This window comes from Dreissena polymorpha, chromosome 2 (genome assembly GCF_020536995.1).
Source record: "Dreissena polymorpha isolate Duluth1 chromosome 2, UMN_Dpol_1.0, whole genome shotgun sequence".
NCBI lineage: Eukaryota > Metazoa > Mollusca > Bivalvia > Myida > Dreissenidae > Dreissena > Dreissena polymorpha.
The window spans coordinates 47,946,951-47,959,024 of NC_068356.1; the positions used below are offsets into that span (position 1 = coordinate 47,946,951).

The window sequence follows — 12,074 nt, forward strand, 5'->3', positions numbered from 1 at the left end:
CCAAGCCGACAACGACCAATCGAGCATAAGTTTTAGGACACAATTTTCAATAGCTGCTGAGACAACTGTTATCAATCAGCCAGAATCAATAACATTTATTCATTTTAAAAAACAAAATTTCCAGAAAATCTGATACAAAAAGCACGTACATTTATAATACCTCTACACTGATATAAGCCTGATACAAAGGTGCCTGACATAAATCTTATATCAGGTTAGTAGGCGTTGCAGGCTAGTAGGCATTTATATCAGTCAATGTTTACAGGTAATAAATATGATTCAGAATAAGCAATAGTCTTCATTTTCAGAAGAAGTTCATTATTTCATCTGGTCAAACAATTTGATACCAAGATTTAGTAGATTTTATACACAAAAAGCAGTAAAAACTGCTTAAAAGGTGTATTACAAATATTAAGAACAAGTGCTCATGAATTCACAATTAACACACAGGTATCATAAAACATATTCATAAAAATGCAGGGTCATTATAGTGTTATATTTTATCATTTCTTTAAAAATGAGAGCTTAGAGGTATGCTTAACTGAAAAAAACAGGTTACTGCTCTATGGTTTTATAATAAAGAATGCTGGGCATTAATAAAGTAACGACTTGGCAAGTCTCACCGGTTTTTTATTTTTAGCCTGTTGCCATCTATGTATTATGCAAGCAATATAGTACATGAACATTTAATAAATTCATATTAATATGCTATTTTTAAAAACATATGCAAGGAATGTTTGTTGTATAATAAATGTACCTAATAAATTATATGTACAAACAATTTCATGAACTAAATGTACAATATAATATAAACTTAATAACAAATCAACATAAATGCTTTCAAAGGTTAACCATTGCACAGGCAAGTGTGAAATTAAAAAATCCTAAACATTTCAAAAACAACTACCCGGTATACCACAGTTACACTGTATGAACAGTAATTCAAGTACATACTTAACGTGATATTATGGGCATCTAGCAGTTTATAGGTGTCTATCCCAACCGTTGTTTATTTTTGGTGTTTTCACTTCATAACACTTATATTTGTTAATGCAGCATCGACATACTAAACCAATATTACGAAAAGAGAAAAATAATGCATTTGAATATCAACCGTACTTTCGTTTGACAACTGATCATGCATGTACGATGTGAACCTAAATTTAGTTGTAGTGCAGATTCGTTCATATGACACAAAGACACAATTTTGTTTTACGGATCATTTCGGCTAAGAGGACTGGGTGAGTCACGTAAGAATATCGAATATAAAATATATTTTTATAAACAACTGGTAGCAAGATGAGTTGCAGATAATTGGTTGGTAACCACATTTTAACTAACTCTTTTGACCTGTTAATTTTTTTCAGCTCAATTCAACAGTGAAAAATGCCCATAATATCACTTTAAGTACCGGTAAGGCTGACTAGAATTTGTCCTTTTTGGCAGAAGATAACCGTTTGAAAACACATACATTTCATGATTATTTTAGATAACCGTTTGAAAACACATACATTTCACGATTACTTAATCTCATTGTCTCAATAACCACATCACTTAAAGAAACAAAATATTGACACATCAACAAAAACAAACAACAATCGAAAAACGGTGGACCAACAATCAGATAATGGTGAACCAACAAGCGAATAACGGTGGACCAAACATTGACATCTGTCTCATGTACAATCCAACAAGGAACTGTATAAAATGCATAAATAGCAGTCTTGTAATTCTTGAACACACATTGCTTAAACAATGCAGGAGCGTTTGGACAGTTTTAACAAAAAGAACATTTCATGCCAAATTTTACTTATGAGATAATCTGAATTTTACATAAATTCAAAAAAGGAATTTGGATCTAGTGAGAAAACGACACAGAAAATAAATTCAAGAAACAGTGTTTTTATCAGGTGGAAGTGGAATTTTGTATAATCAACAGTCTGTTTATAATACAGTACAGACACAACAGTAACATTTGAAATAGACAACAAAAATCACAAGTATAACAATGCATGTAGTAACAAGTTGTTAACTGTTACCAACAGATAAATTATTGGAATACATAACATATTATAAAACTTAGTAAACTTTCTGAGCAACATATAGCAACAAATATAGAAAAGTAGCTGCATGTATTAACATGAACAAAGAAGCTCAACATACATTAAAAAATTCTATATTAAAAAAAGAACAATTCCATTATTGCCAATAAGTGTAATACACGCTAACTTAATACAACAATGCGTAATAAATGCTAAATAAAATTGTTGTCACAAACTCTTTGCAAATATGATTTGTAACACTTGCTATAAGTGGACATATTTTGCAATTGCTAAAAAAATATATTTTAACATATATATCTTCTTTGATAATTTTCACAAATCTAGTCCATGCCAACTAATAAATTTTGAAAAATGTCTCCATACATTTCCCCGCAATTCAGGTCTATTTCGTGATGCGATATTTCCCATTGTCCAATTTATGGTATCAAACATAGTTGCATAGATTTGTTTGAAATTAATAAAGGTTTTAAAATGGCATTGGCAAAGATTTGAAGAAGAATTGATTGGTTAATTGTCAACCATTTGTTGCATAGAGTAAAACTGATTTATTAGTTGTGAACTTGTGGGTCATTTATTGCATATGTCAAAGGTAAAACTCAATCATCACAGTTGACAAACACAATTGATTGAACTATTTTTAAGTTATGAAATCAGTTCTTCTTAAGTCTACAAAGTCAGAGAGTATTGGAAAAAAGCATGACCGTATTAACACTGCTGGCAAATATTTAAAAAAGCATAGAAAATTATCTTGGCCGTTATTTCAATATCACGATGTCCTATTCAAGAAACATTAGTTTGTTGCCTAGTATTTCAACATCATTAAGGCTCTGGCTTAACCAAAATCATTATGTCCCGTATCGCACAAACAGTTATTGCTGCCAAAGATTTCAGCATCATAGTTTCGAGTTCTGTGAAAACTGTGCTTAACGCATGAACGATGCTTTCCGCCTAGACTGGGCTTTTCGTTTAAAAGGGGTATGCTTTAAATGAAAAAATCCTTTAAAGCAGAAAGTGTTGTCCCTGATTAGCCTGTGAAGACTGGACAGGCTAATCTAAGACGACACTTCATGCATACGCATGCAGCCCCGTTTTCACAGAATGATGCTCATTTAAACATCATTATGACCTTCATTCAAGAAACATATCATGTTAAACAATATGTTACACCACATTTCTTGTTTTCCAATATTAAACATCACATGTCTTGTTGTCCAATATTTTACACCAAATTTCAGGCAGTTCCATATTGTATACCCAATTATGTGACAGGGAAGAGGTAGGGTTTGAATTTGGAGGTCCTGGGACGCTGGACTCCTGTGTTCTCCCACATCACCACGCGGTTGTAGGCATCCGCTGTGTAGAGCCTCTGTGAGTCGCTGGTGAAAGCCAGACTGAAACAGTGAGGAGCAGTCCATGTACATATTAGCCTAGCCAGACTGAAACAGTGAGGAGCAGCCCATGTACATATTAGCCTAGCCAGACTGAAACAGTGAGGAGCAGTCCATGTACATAGTAGCCTTGCCAGACTGAAACAGTGAGGAGCAGTCCATGAACATATTAGCCTTGCAAGACTGAAACAGTGAGGAGCAGTCCGTGTACATAGCAGCCTTGCAAGACTGAAACAGTGAGGAGCAGTCCATGTACATAGTAGCCTAGCCAGACTGAAACAGTGAGGAGCAGTCCATGTACAGATTAGCCTAGCCAGACTGAAACAGTGAGGAGCAGTCCATGTACATAGTAGCCTTGCCAGACTGAAACAGTGAGGAGCAGTCCATGTACATAGTAGCCTTGCCAGACTGAAACAGTGAGGAGCAGTCCATGTACATATTAGCCTAGCCAGACTGAAACAGTGAGGAGCAGTCCATGTACGGATTAGCCTAGCCAGACTGAAACAGTGAGGAGCCGTCCATGTACATATTAGCCTAGCCAGACTGAAACAGTGAGGAGCAGTCCATGTACATATTAGCCTAGCCAGACTGAAACAGTGAGGAGCAGTCCATGTACATAGTAGCCTTGCCAGACTGAAACAGTGAGGAGCAGTCCATGTACATAGTAGCCTTGCCAGACTGAAACAGTGAGGAGCAGTCCATGTACATATTAGCCTAGCCAGACTGAAACAGTGAGGAGCCGTCCATGTACATATTAGCCTAGCCAGACTGAAACAGTGAGGAGCAGTCCATGTACATATTAGCCTAGCCAGACTGAAACAGTGAGGAGCAGTCCATGTACATAGTAGCCTTGCCAGACTGAAACAGTGAGGAGCAGTCCATGTACATAGTAGCCTTGCCAGACTGAAACAGCGAGGAGCAGTCCATGTACATATTAGCCTAGCCAGACTGAAACAGCGAGGAGCAGTCCATGTACATATTAGCCTAGCCAGACTGAAATAGTGAGGAGCAGTCCATGTACATAGTAGCCTTGCCAGACTGAAACAGTGAGGAGCAGTCCATGTACAAAGTAGCCTAGCCAGACTGAAACAGTGAGGAGCAGTCCATGTACATATTAGCCTAGCCAGACTGAAACAGTGAGGAGCAGTCCATGTACAGATTAGCCTTGCAAGACTGAAACAGTGAGGAGCAGTCCGTGTACATATTAGCCTAGCCAGACTGAAACAGTGAGGAGCAGTCCATGTACATAGTAGCCTAGCCAGACTGAAACAGTGAGGAGCAGTCCATGTACATAGTAGCCTTGCAAGACTGAAACAGTGAGGAGCAGTCCATGTACATATTAGCCTAGCGAGACTGAAACAGTGAGGAGCAGTCCATGTACATAGTAGCCTAGCCAGACTGAAACAGTGAGGAGCAGTCCATATACAGATTAGCCTTGCAAGACTGAAACAGTGAGGAGCAGTCCGTGTACGTATTAGCCTAGCCAGACTGAAACAGTGAGGAGCAGTCCATGTACATAGTAGCCTTGCCAGACTGAAACAGTGAGGAGCAGTCCATGTACATATTAGCCTAGCCAGACTGAAACAGTGAGGAGCAGTACATGTACATAGTAGCCTTGCCAGACTGAAACAGTGAGGAGCAGTCCATGAACATATTAGCCTTGCAAGACTGAAACAGTGAGGAGCAGTCCATGTACATAGTAGCCTAGCCAGACTGAAACAGTGAGGAGCAGTCCATGTACATAGTAGCCTAGCCAGACTGAAACAGTGAGGAGCAGTCCATGTACATAGTAGCCTTGCCAGACTGAAACAGTGAGGAGCAGTCCATGTACAGATTAGCCTAGCCAGACTGAAACAGTGAGGAGCAGTCCATGTACATAGTAGCCTTGCCAGACTGAAACAGTGAGGAGCAGTCCATGTACATATTAGCCTAGCCAGACTGAAACAGTGAGGAGCAGTCCGTGTACATATTAGCCTAGCCAGACTGAAACAGTGAGGAGCAGTCCATGTACATAGTAGCCTTGCCAGACTGAAACAGTGAGGAGCAGTCCATGTACATAGTAGCCTAGCCAGACTGAAACAGTGAGGAGCAGTCCATGTACATAGTAGCCTAGCCAGACTGAAACAGTGAGGAGCAGTCCATGTACAGATTAGCCTTGCCAGACTGAAACAGTGAGGAGCAGTCCGTGTACAGATTAGCCTTGCCAGACTGAAACAGTGAGGAGCAGTCCATGTACATAGTAGCCTAGCCAGACTGAAACAGTGAGGAGCAGTCCATGTACATAGTAGCCTTGCTCTGGAAAAATGGGGTTTAATGCATGTGCATAGTCGTCCCAGATTAGCCTCTGCAGTCTGCACAGGTTAATCAGGGACTACACTTTCCGCATTTACTGTTTTTTCCGTTTAAAGGAAGACTTTTCTTGATAAAAATCCGGTTAAGGTGGAAAGTGTAATCCCTGATTAGCCAGTGCAGACTGCATAGGCTAATCTGGAACGTGTCTTTATGCACATGCATTAAACCCCATTTTTCCAGAGCACGACTCATTTACAGCATCTTTAGAAATCACTGCAAGTTCAATACTTGCAAAGCTGCATAAGTAGTATCAAGGGTTGAGTAGGACAATATTTTATCTACTTAAAATGTCTTTATCACATGCTTCAACTTGTTTCTATGTAATATAACACTTACAATTTTTGTTATCTTACACATGTGATAATAAAGATCTTACACTCATTGTCATATAATACCATAATTTATTAAACTTGTCAAGGAAATTTGTTGGAAACACATTATTGAATTGTTCCAATTAAGTCTGAAGTTGATATCTCTAATTAGAGCTTTCAATGCATGCATCCTGCACAAAATCCAATGTCCAGACATCGGGAAAGCCAGTGAGATAATCAGAAACCAGTATGCCACACACCCTAAACTTATTCATTATAAAATTAACAAATTGAGCTATAGCAAGAGATACACAAAGTTCCCAACCTGACAATAGGGATCAGTGGGGTCTGCCTGAGGTCCCTGATAGGGGTGAGATCCCAGCTGCACCATAGCCTGTGATGAAAAGTGTAACAATCAACTAAGTTGCAATCCAACACTAGTCAGACCAAAATAATGAAGAACAACATATTCAAGTTGAGATGCAAGGTCTGAAGAAGCATGAATACTAAGCAACCATAATAAGTATAAACTGATTACAGTTTGTTTTTTCGTTTCCTTTCTTTATTCCTGTTGTACTTTACTTTAGGTGACTTTATGAAAATATTGGCCCGTATTGTCTATTTGAAATTCAGATAAAAAATACAATTTAATACTTCCGAAAACACAATCACTCGTACCGTATAACGCCCGATGACAAGCCTCCCGCAATCAGGTTGATGGAGACGCCCTCGGGTTCATCCGTGTAGGCCAGACACTTAATTGTGTCCTCACACGTTGCCATGGCTACCAGCTCAGCGTTGATAGTGTGCAGGTGCAGACGACTCTTCATGTCTGCACGGGAAATCAGGTCTTAATGCATGTGCGTAAAGCATTTTCCCTGTGCGGACTGCACTGGTTAATCAGCGACAACTCTTTCCAATTGTATGTTTTTGTTACTTTACGCTAAGTCTGTTCTTAGCGAAAATCCAGTTTAAGTGAAAAGTGTTGTCCCTTATTAGCATGTGTGGCTGCACTTGATAATCTGAGATGCATTAAGCCCAGGCTAATGTGGGATGACACTTAACCAATAAGCATAAAGCAACATTTTACCAGATGGATGCTCAAGTGTTGTTTTTTTTCACAATGTTTTTAAAAGTCAGTCAGGCATATCATGGCGTTCAGTAAACACGTGTTACCTGGTTTACCAATATTTACCAGTAACTGACAAAAGCCCTACTTGAATCAAATGTAAGGGGGGGGGGGTGGCCCTAAAAATAACTTCATGACCAATCACGACACAAGTTTTGTGACTGGGCTTGGAATTGTATATGCATTTCATTAAAAATCTTAAATCTACATTGTTGTTTCATAAAGATTGTTGAATTGTTTATTTGATAGATTCTCAAAGATGGGTCTATTTTTTGTTCATGCCCTAGTAGTTAAATTCCTATGCATAAGAGAACAGTAACAAAAGGCCAAACTTGTCCTTTTAAATTTTTTATCAGAGGTTGCTATATGAGTTGAGTATGAAATGACCTGGTTTATAAAACCATGGTTGGAATAAACAAGAGATGTGTTCGTCAGAAACACAATGGCCCCTACTGCCCCGCTTTGATTTATTGAAAAAAGATTTTATCATTTGGCAGGTACAAATAATTTTTACAAGGGAAGTAATACTTTTTAAAGGGATATAATAAAAAATATTACATGTACTTCCCTTCTCCCTTTAAAGCTTGTTACTTCACTTGGATTTCTTTTTTTGACCTTGAAGGATGACCTTGACCTTTCACCACTCAAAATGTGCAGCTCCATGAGATACACATGCATGCCAAATATCAAGTTGCTATCATCAAAATTGCAAAAGTTATGGCCAATGTTAAAGTTTTCGGACGGACTGACTGTCATATGCCATATGTCCCGGATTGTCCGGGACAGTCCCGGAAATGAAGAACTTGTCCCGCTGTCCCGGAAATCTGTCAAATGTCCCGGAATTGACAAAATCCATATATACATGTACCTTATCTTAGGCTTAACTGCACCTCGATTCTGTGTATATCTGCAGCGTCTCCATGACAATGCCTACCCGAATAGGCAGACTACGCTACGTGTCAAAATCGATCAATTAACAGGGGTCCTGTTATCATATCGATTGTCTCACGTTCGCGGTCAAACCGAAAAGGCGGCATTGTTTAATGTGGTTGTTAATTGACTTTAATCTACTACGTCATTATTTCCCGCTGCGTAAGGGCAAAGGATAGTTGTTCACACATCTGAAGTCCAACATCGCTGAGTGAAAAATTAAAAGCAGTTTATGTTCGCACGTTTCTAATGTGTGGCTGTCCGGATTTTAAGTTGACGATCTACCGGTACTGTTTTGTTGTATTTGTTTTATTGTGATTGGTTGTATGTATTGTGAATTGATTTGAGTTGACGATCTACCGGTACTGTATTGTTGTATTTTTTATTACATAAATGTTATAAATGAATAGATTACTAAAGGCGTATCAACAACTACGCGTTACACACCGGTCTTAATAACAATAACGCAGTGACGTCACCATCTTTGTTTAGAACGCTTACACTGAAAACACGTGGCTTGTATCTAGTAACGGAAGTAGTAATGTTTAATTTGACGTTAATAGATCAAGTGTATTTCGGATAGGCTTTCGAACTTTTGCAATAAACGATGCGAAACAAAAAAAACGTACCAAAAATGCATATGTCTATAAATATCGCTACATTTTATACATGTCCCGGAAAATCAGCAAAAGTCCCGGACAATTTAACTCAATGTCCCGGAATTGGTCTGAAAAGTTATGGCATGTCTGACAGTTGGACCGACAGTTAAAATGCTATATGCCACCCTACCGGGGGCATACAAAATAATTCTAAATTAATTCATAAATAACATCTTTTATAACAAATGTTAAAAAAAATACCTCAAATACAGTAATTGGTTTGAAAATGCCCTAAAAGACAGGAACTGTAATAATTAGGTATAATGAATGAAATTTACCATAGATGCTGACACTGACAATGTCTCCAAGTGTGTTGCTGATGGCCACAGCTGTCACACTGGCTTTATGGCTGGTAATGGACCTGACGTATGAAAGCCTGAAGAAGGACATAATTATCACATGAAACAAACAGCCATTTAAGAAGGGAACTGCAAGTAAATTGTTTTTAAAAGATATCAAAACAATAAAAAAGCAATCCTCTGCAAATCATCATCTGACATCAACAATCATTGTATAAGTTCATGAATCCATCAACAGGATACAAATTGTACATTCAAAAAAGTACAGTGTACCTTTTCCTTGAAAAATTCAATTATTTTGCAATACAAGTTTCTAACTGGTAAAAAACGATGCCATACCTTTTTAAAAAAAACCTGTAAACAAAAGGACAATCATGGCCCTAAAGCACTCATCTGAGCGGTAATGTGTTAAGTATAAATCATATCACTTCTCAGTGGCATGTCAAGGTCACAAATCAAGGTAAAGGTCATGAACCAAGGTCAATGACTTTTATTTCTGTTGTGTGTCTTTAAATGCCCAAGAGGAATACAATATTATTTTTGTAAAATGCCCATAAATGCAGTGTTGCATGCCTCCCTCAGCATACTGTGAATTTTAACTTAATTGTTCAATAAACAACAAGAGATTGCCCAATATGGTCCCCTACCGGTGAAACTTCACCATTGTCAGTAATTTTTTTATTTGTTGCCATAGCAACCAGAATTTTTGACGTAGGCACAAAATGAAATGACATGCATAATCTCCATATTGCCATCTATCCATGTTTCAAGTTTCATGAAAAAATATTAAGAACTTTAAAAGTTTTTGCAGGATCCATAAAAGTGTGACGGACTGACTGACAGACAGACTGACAGACAGACAGAGTGCAAACCATAAGTCCCCTCCGGTTTTACTGGTAGGGGACAATAATCTTGGGGTATAACTGACACATACAAATCCATACAAATAAGTGTCAGATGAATAATAATATGTTTCAGAGTACTGTCCAGATAAATATTGTGACCAAGTTTCATCATGAACAAGAGATGTGTTTGTCAGAAACACAAAGCCCCCCTAATGCGCTGCTTTGATTTTTTTTTTTACCTTTGATGACCTTGACCTTTCACCACTCAAAATGTGCAGCTCCATGAGATACATATGTATGCCAAATATGAAGTTGCTATGTTCAATATTGCAAAAGTTATGAAGCAGGTTAAAGTTTTGGTTAAAATTTTGGGACATACACACACAAACACACACACACAGACACATACAATGACAGACAGGCCAAAAACAATATACCACCGATCTTTCGATCCGGGAGCATAAAAATTCATGTGGTTTGTACAGTGGTAACACTTGACCCAGATTCCAATTTGGACCAGATTTATCAAGGTGAATATTCTGACCATGCTTCATCAAGACAGAGTCCTAAATGTGACTTCTAGAGTGGTATCAAGACAGAGTCCTAAATGTGACTTCTAGAGTGGTATCAAGACAGAGTCCTAAATGTGACTTCTAAAGTGGTATCAAGATTTTTTAAAGATTTGACATGGTTTTGGACTGATTTGACCAATTAATTGTTCAGATGAATATTCTGAACAAGTTTCATCAAGATTGAGTCATAAAAGTTTCTTTTAAGATTCCCGCAAAAGACATGTCTGGAAACATACAAATCAACTAAATATTTCACAAAAGATAAAAAACAACATAAAGTTCCATAAATCAAAACTATTAGGAGTCACATTTCCATAGTTTAGCATCATCTAAACTTTAAGGTCATTCAAATCTCATCTCAGGAAAATTTCTTTACTATATGATCATGTACACATTTAGGTCATTCACCTGTGAAAATTAAAGAGTTCCAGTATTTCAAGAGGACACAAAAACACAAAATTGTGGGACAAATTTTTTTGCCATAAATTGTCGGAGCCAAAATTTCTTTCTCAACAATCAATTAATAACAAATCATCTACACATTGATATTATTCAAGTGCAAATATGTAAGCAGACTGACAAATAAGAAGCTTAATGGCTCCAACTAGGTAAAGGATACAAATGCGTCATCTAGAGTTTTCATAAGCAACAAGAGATGTGTTTGTCAGAAACACAATGCCCCCCTATTGCGCCGCTTTGAAGCCATATATTTGACCTTTGACCTTGAAGGATGACCTTGACTTTCACCACTCAAAATGTGCAGCTCCATGAGATACACATGCATTCCAAACATCAAGTTGCTATCTTCAATAATGCAAAAGTTATTGCAAAACTTTAACCAACGTTAAAGTTTTGGGACACACACAATGAATGAATGAATGAATGACAGACAGACAGGCCAAAAACAATATGCCCCCGATCTTTCAATCCGGGGGCATAAAAAGTTGACAATGAAAACCACACGACGCCAGATAGATGGTATTTACATTATCTCACCTTAAGCACACACAAAACTCAGTGTAACTTAAAAGTTTACCATTGAATTTTCAGTAAACATGATATGATATGACTCAAAGTATAATTTACCCTAGATATTGTCATTTAAATTATTCTATTCAAGTTTTACAATAGTGGAGTCAAATCTTTTGCCTCTAGAACATAAAAAAGCTAAATATTTACAATGCACACCACTAGAAATAGATTTACCACAACAGTTCATCTTGAGCACTCTGTGCTCAGTTAAGCTGAACATGTAGTCTCCTCTGAACAAACGTCAAGTTTAGGCGTCCCTGATTAGTCCATGTGGACTGCAAAGGCTAAGACACTTTACACACATGCATTAAGCCCAGTTTTTCCAGAATGCAGCTCATATAAGGAAGCCCCAACTAACCTGCGGAGGTTTCAGATATCACATGTACCTGTTGAGGTCCCAAATATCTCATGTACCTGTTGAGGTTCCAGATATCACATGTACCTGTTGAGGTCTCAGATATCACATGTACCTGTTTTGGTCCCTGATATCACAT

At 37.7% G+C, this 12,074-nt stretch overlaps 1 protein-coding gene across 1 annotated transcript in view; it reads right to left on the reverse strand.

Annotated features, from left to right (window-relative positions):
- Positions 1-6,396: 6,396 nt before the first annotated feature.
- LOC127869715 (lysosomal-trafficking regulator-like) overlaps positions 6,397-12,074 on the reverse strand; it is a 140,056-nt gene continuing 134,378 nt past the window's right edge. Inside the window, exons 51-53 of the mRNA XM_052412371.1 lie at positions 9,111-9,208; positions 6,793-6,946; positions 6,397-6,508 (exon numbers count right to left, since the gene is read on the reverse strand). Of these exons, the coding sequence (XP_052268331.1) occupies positions 6,397-6,508; positions 6,793-6,946; positions 9,111-9,208 (364 nt within the window). The remainder of the gene's footprint in view (positions 6,509-6,792; positions 6,947-9,110; positions 9,209-12,074) is intronic.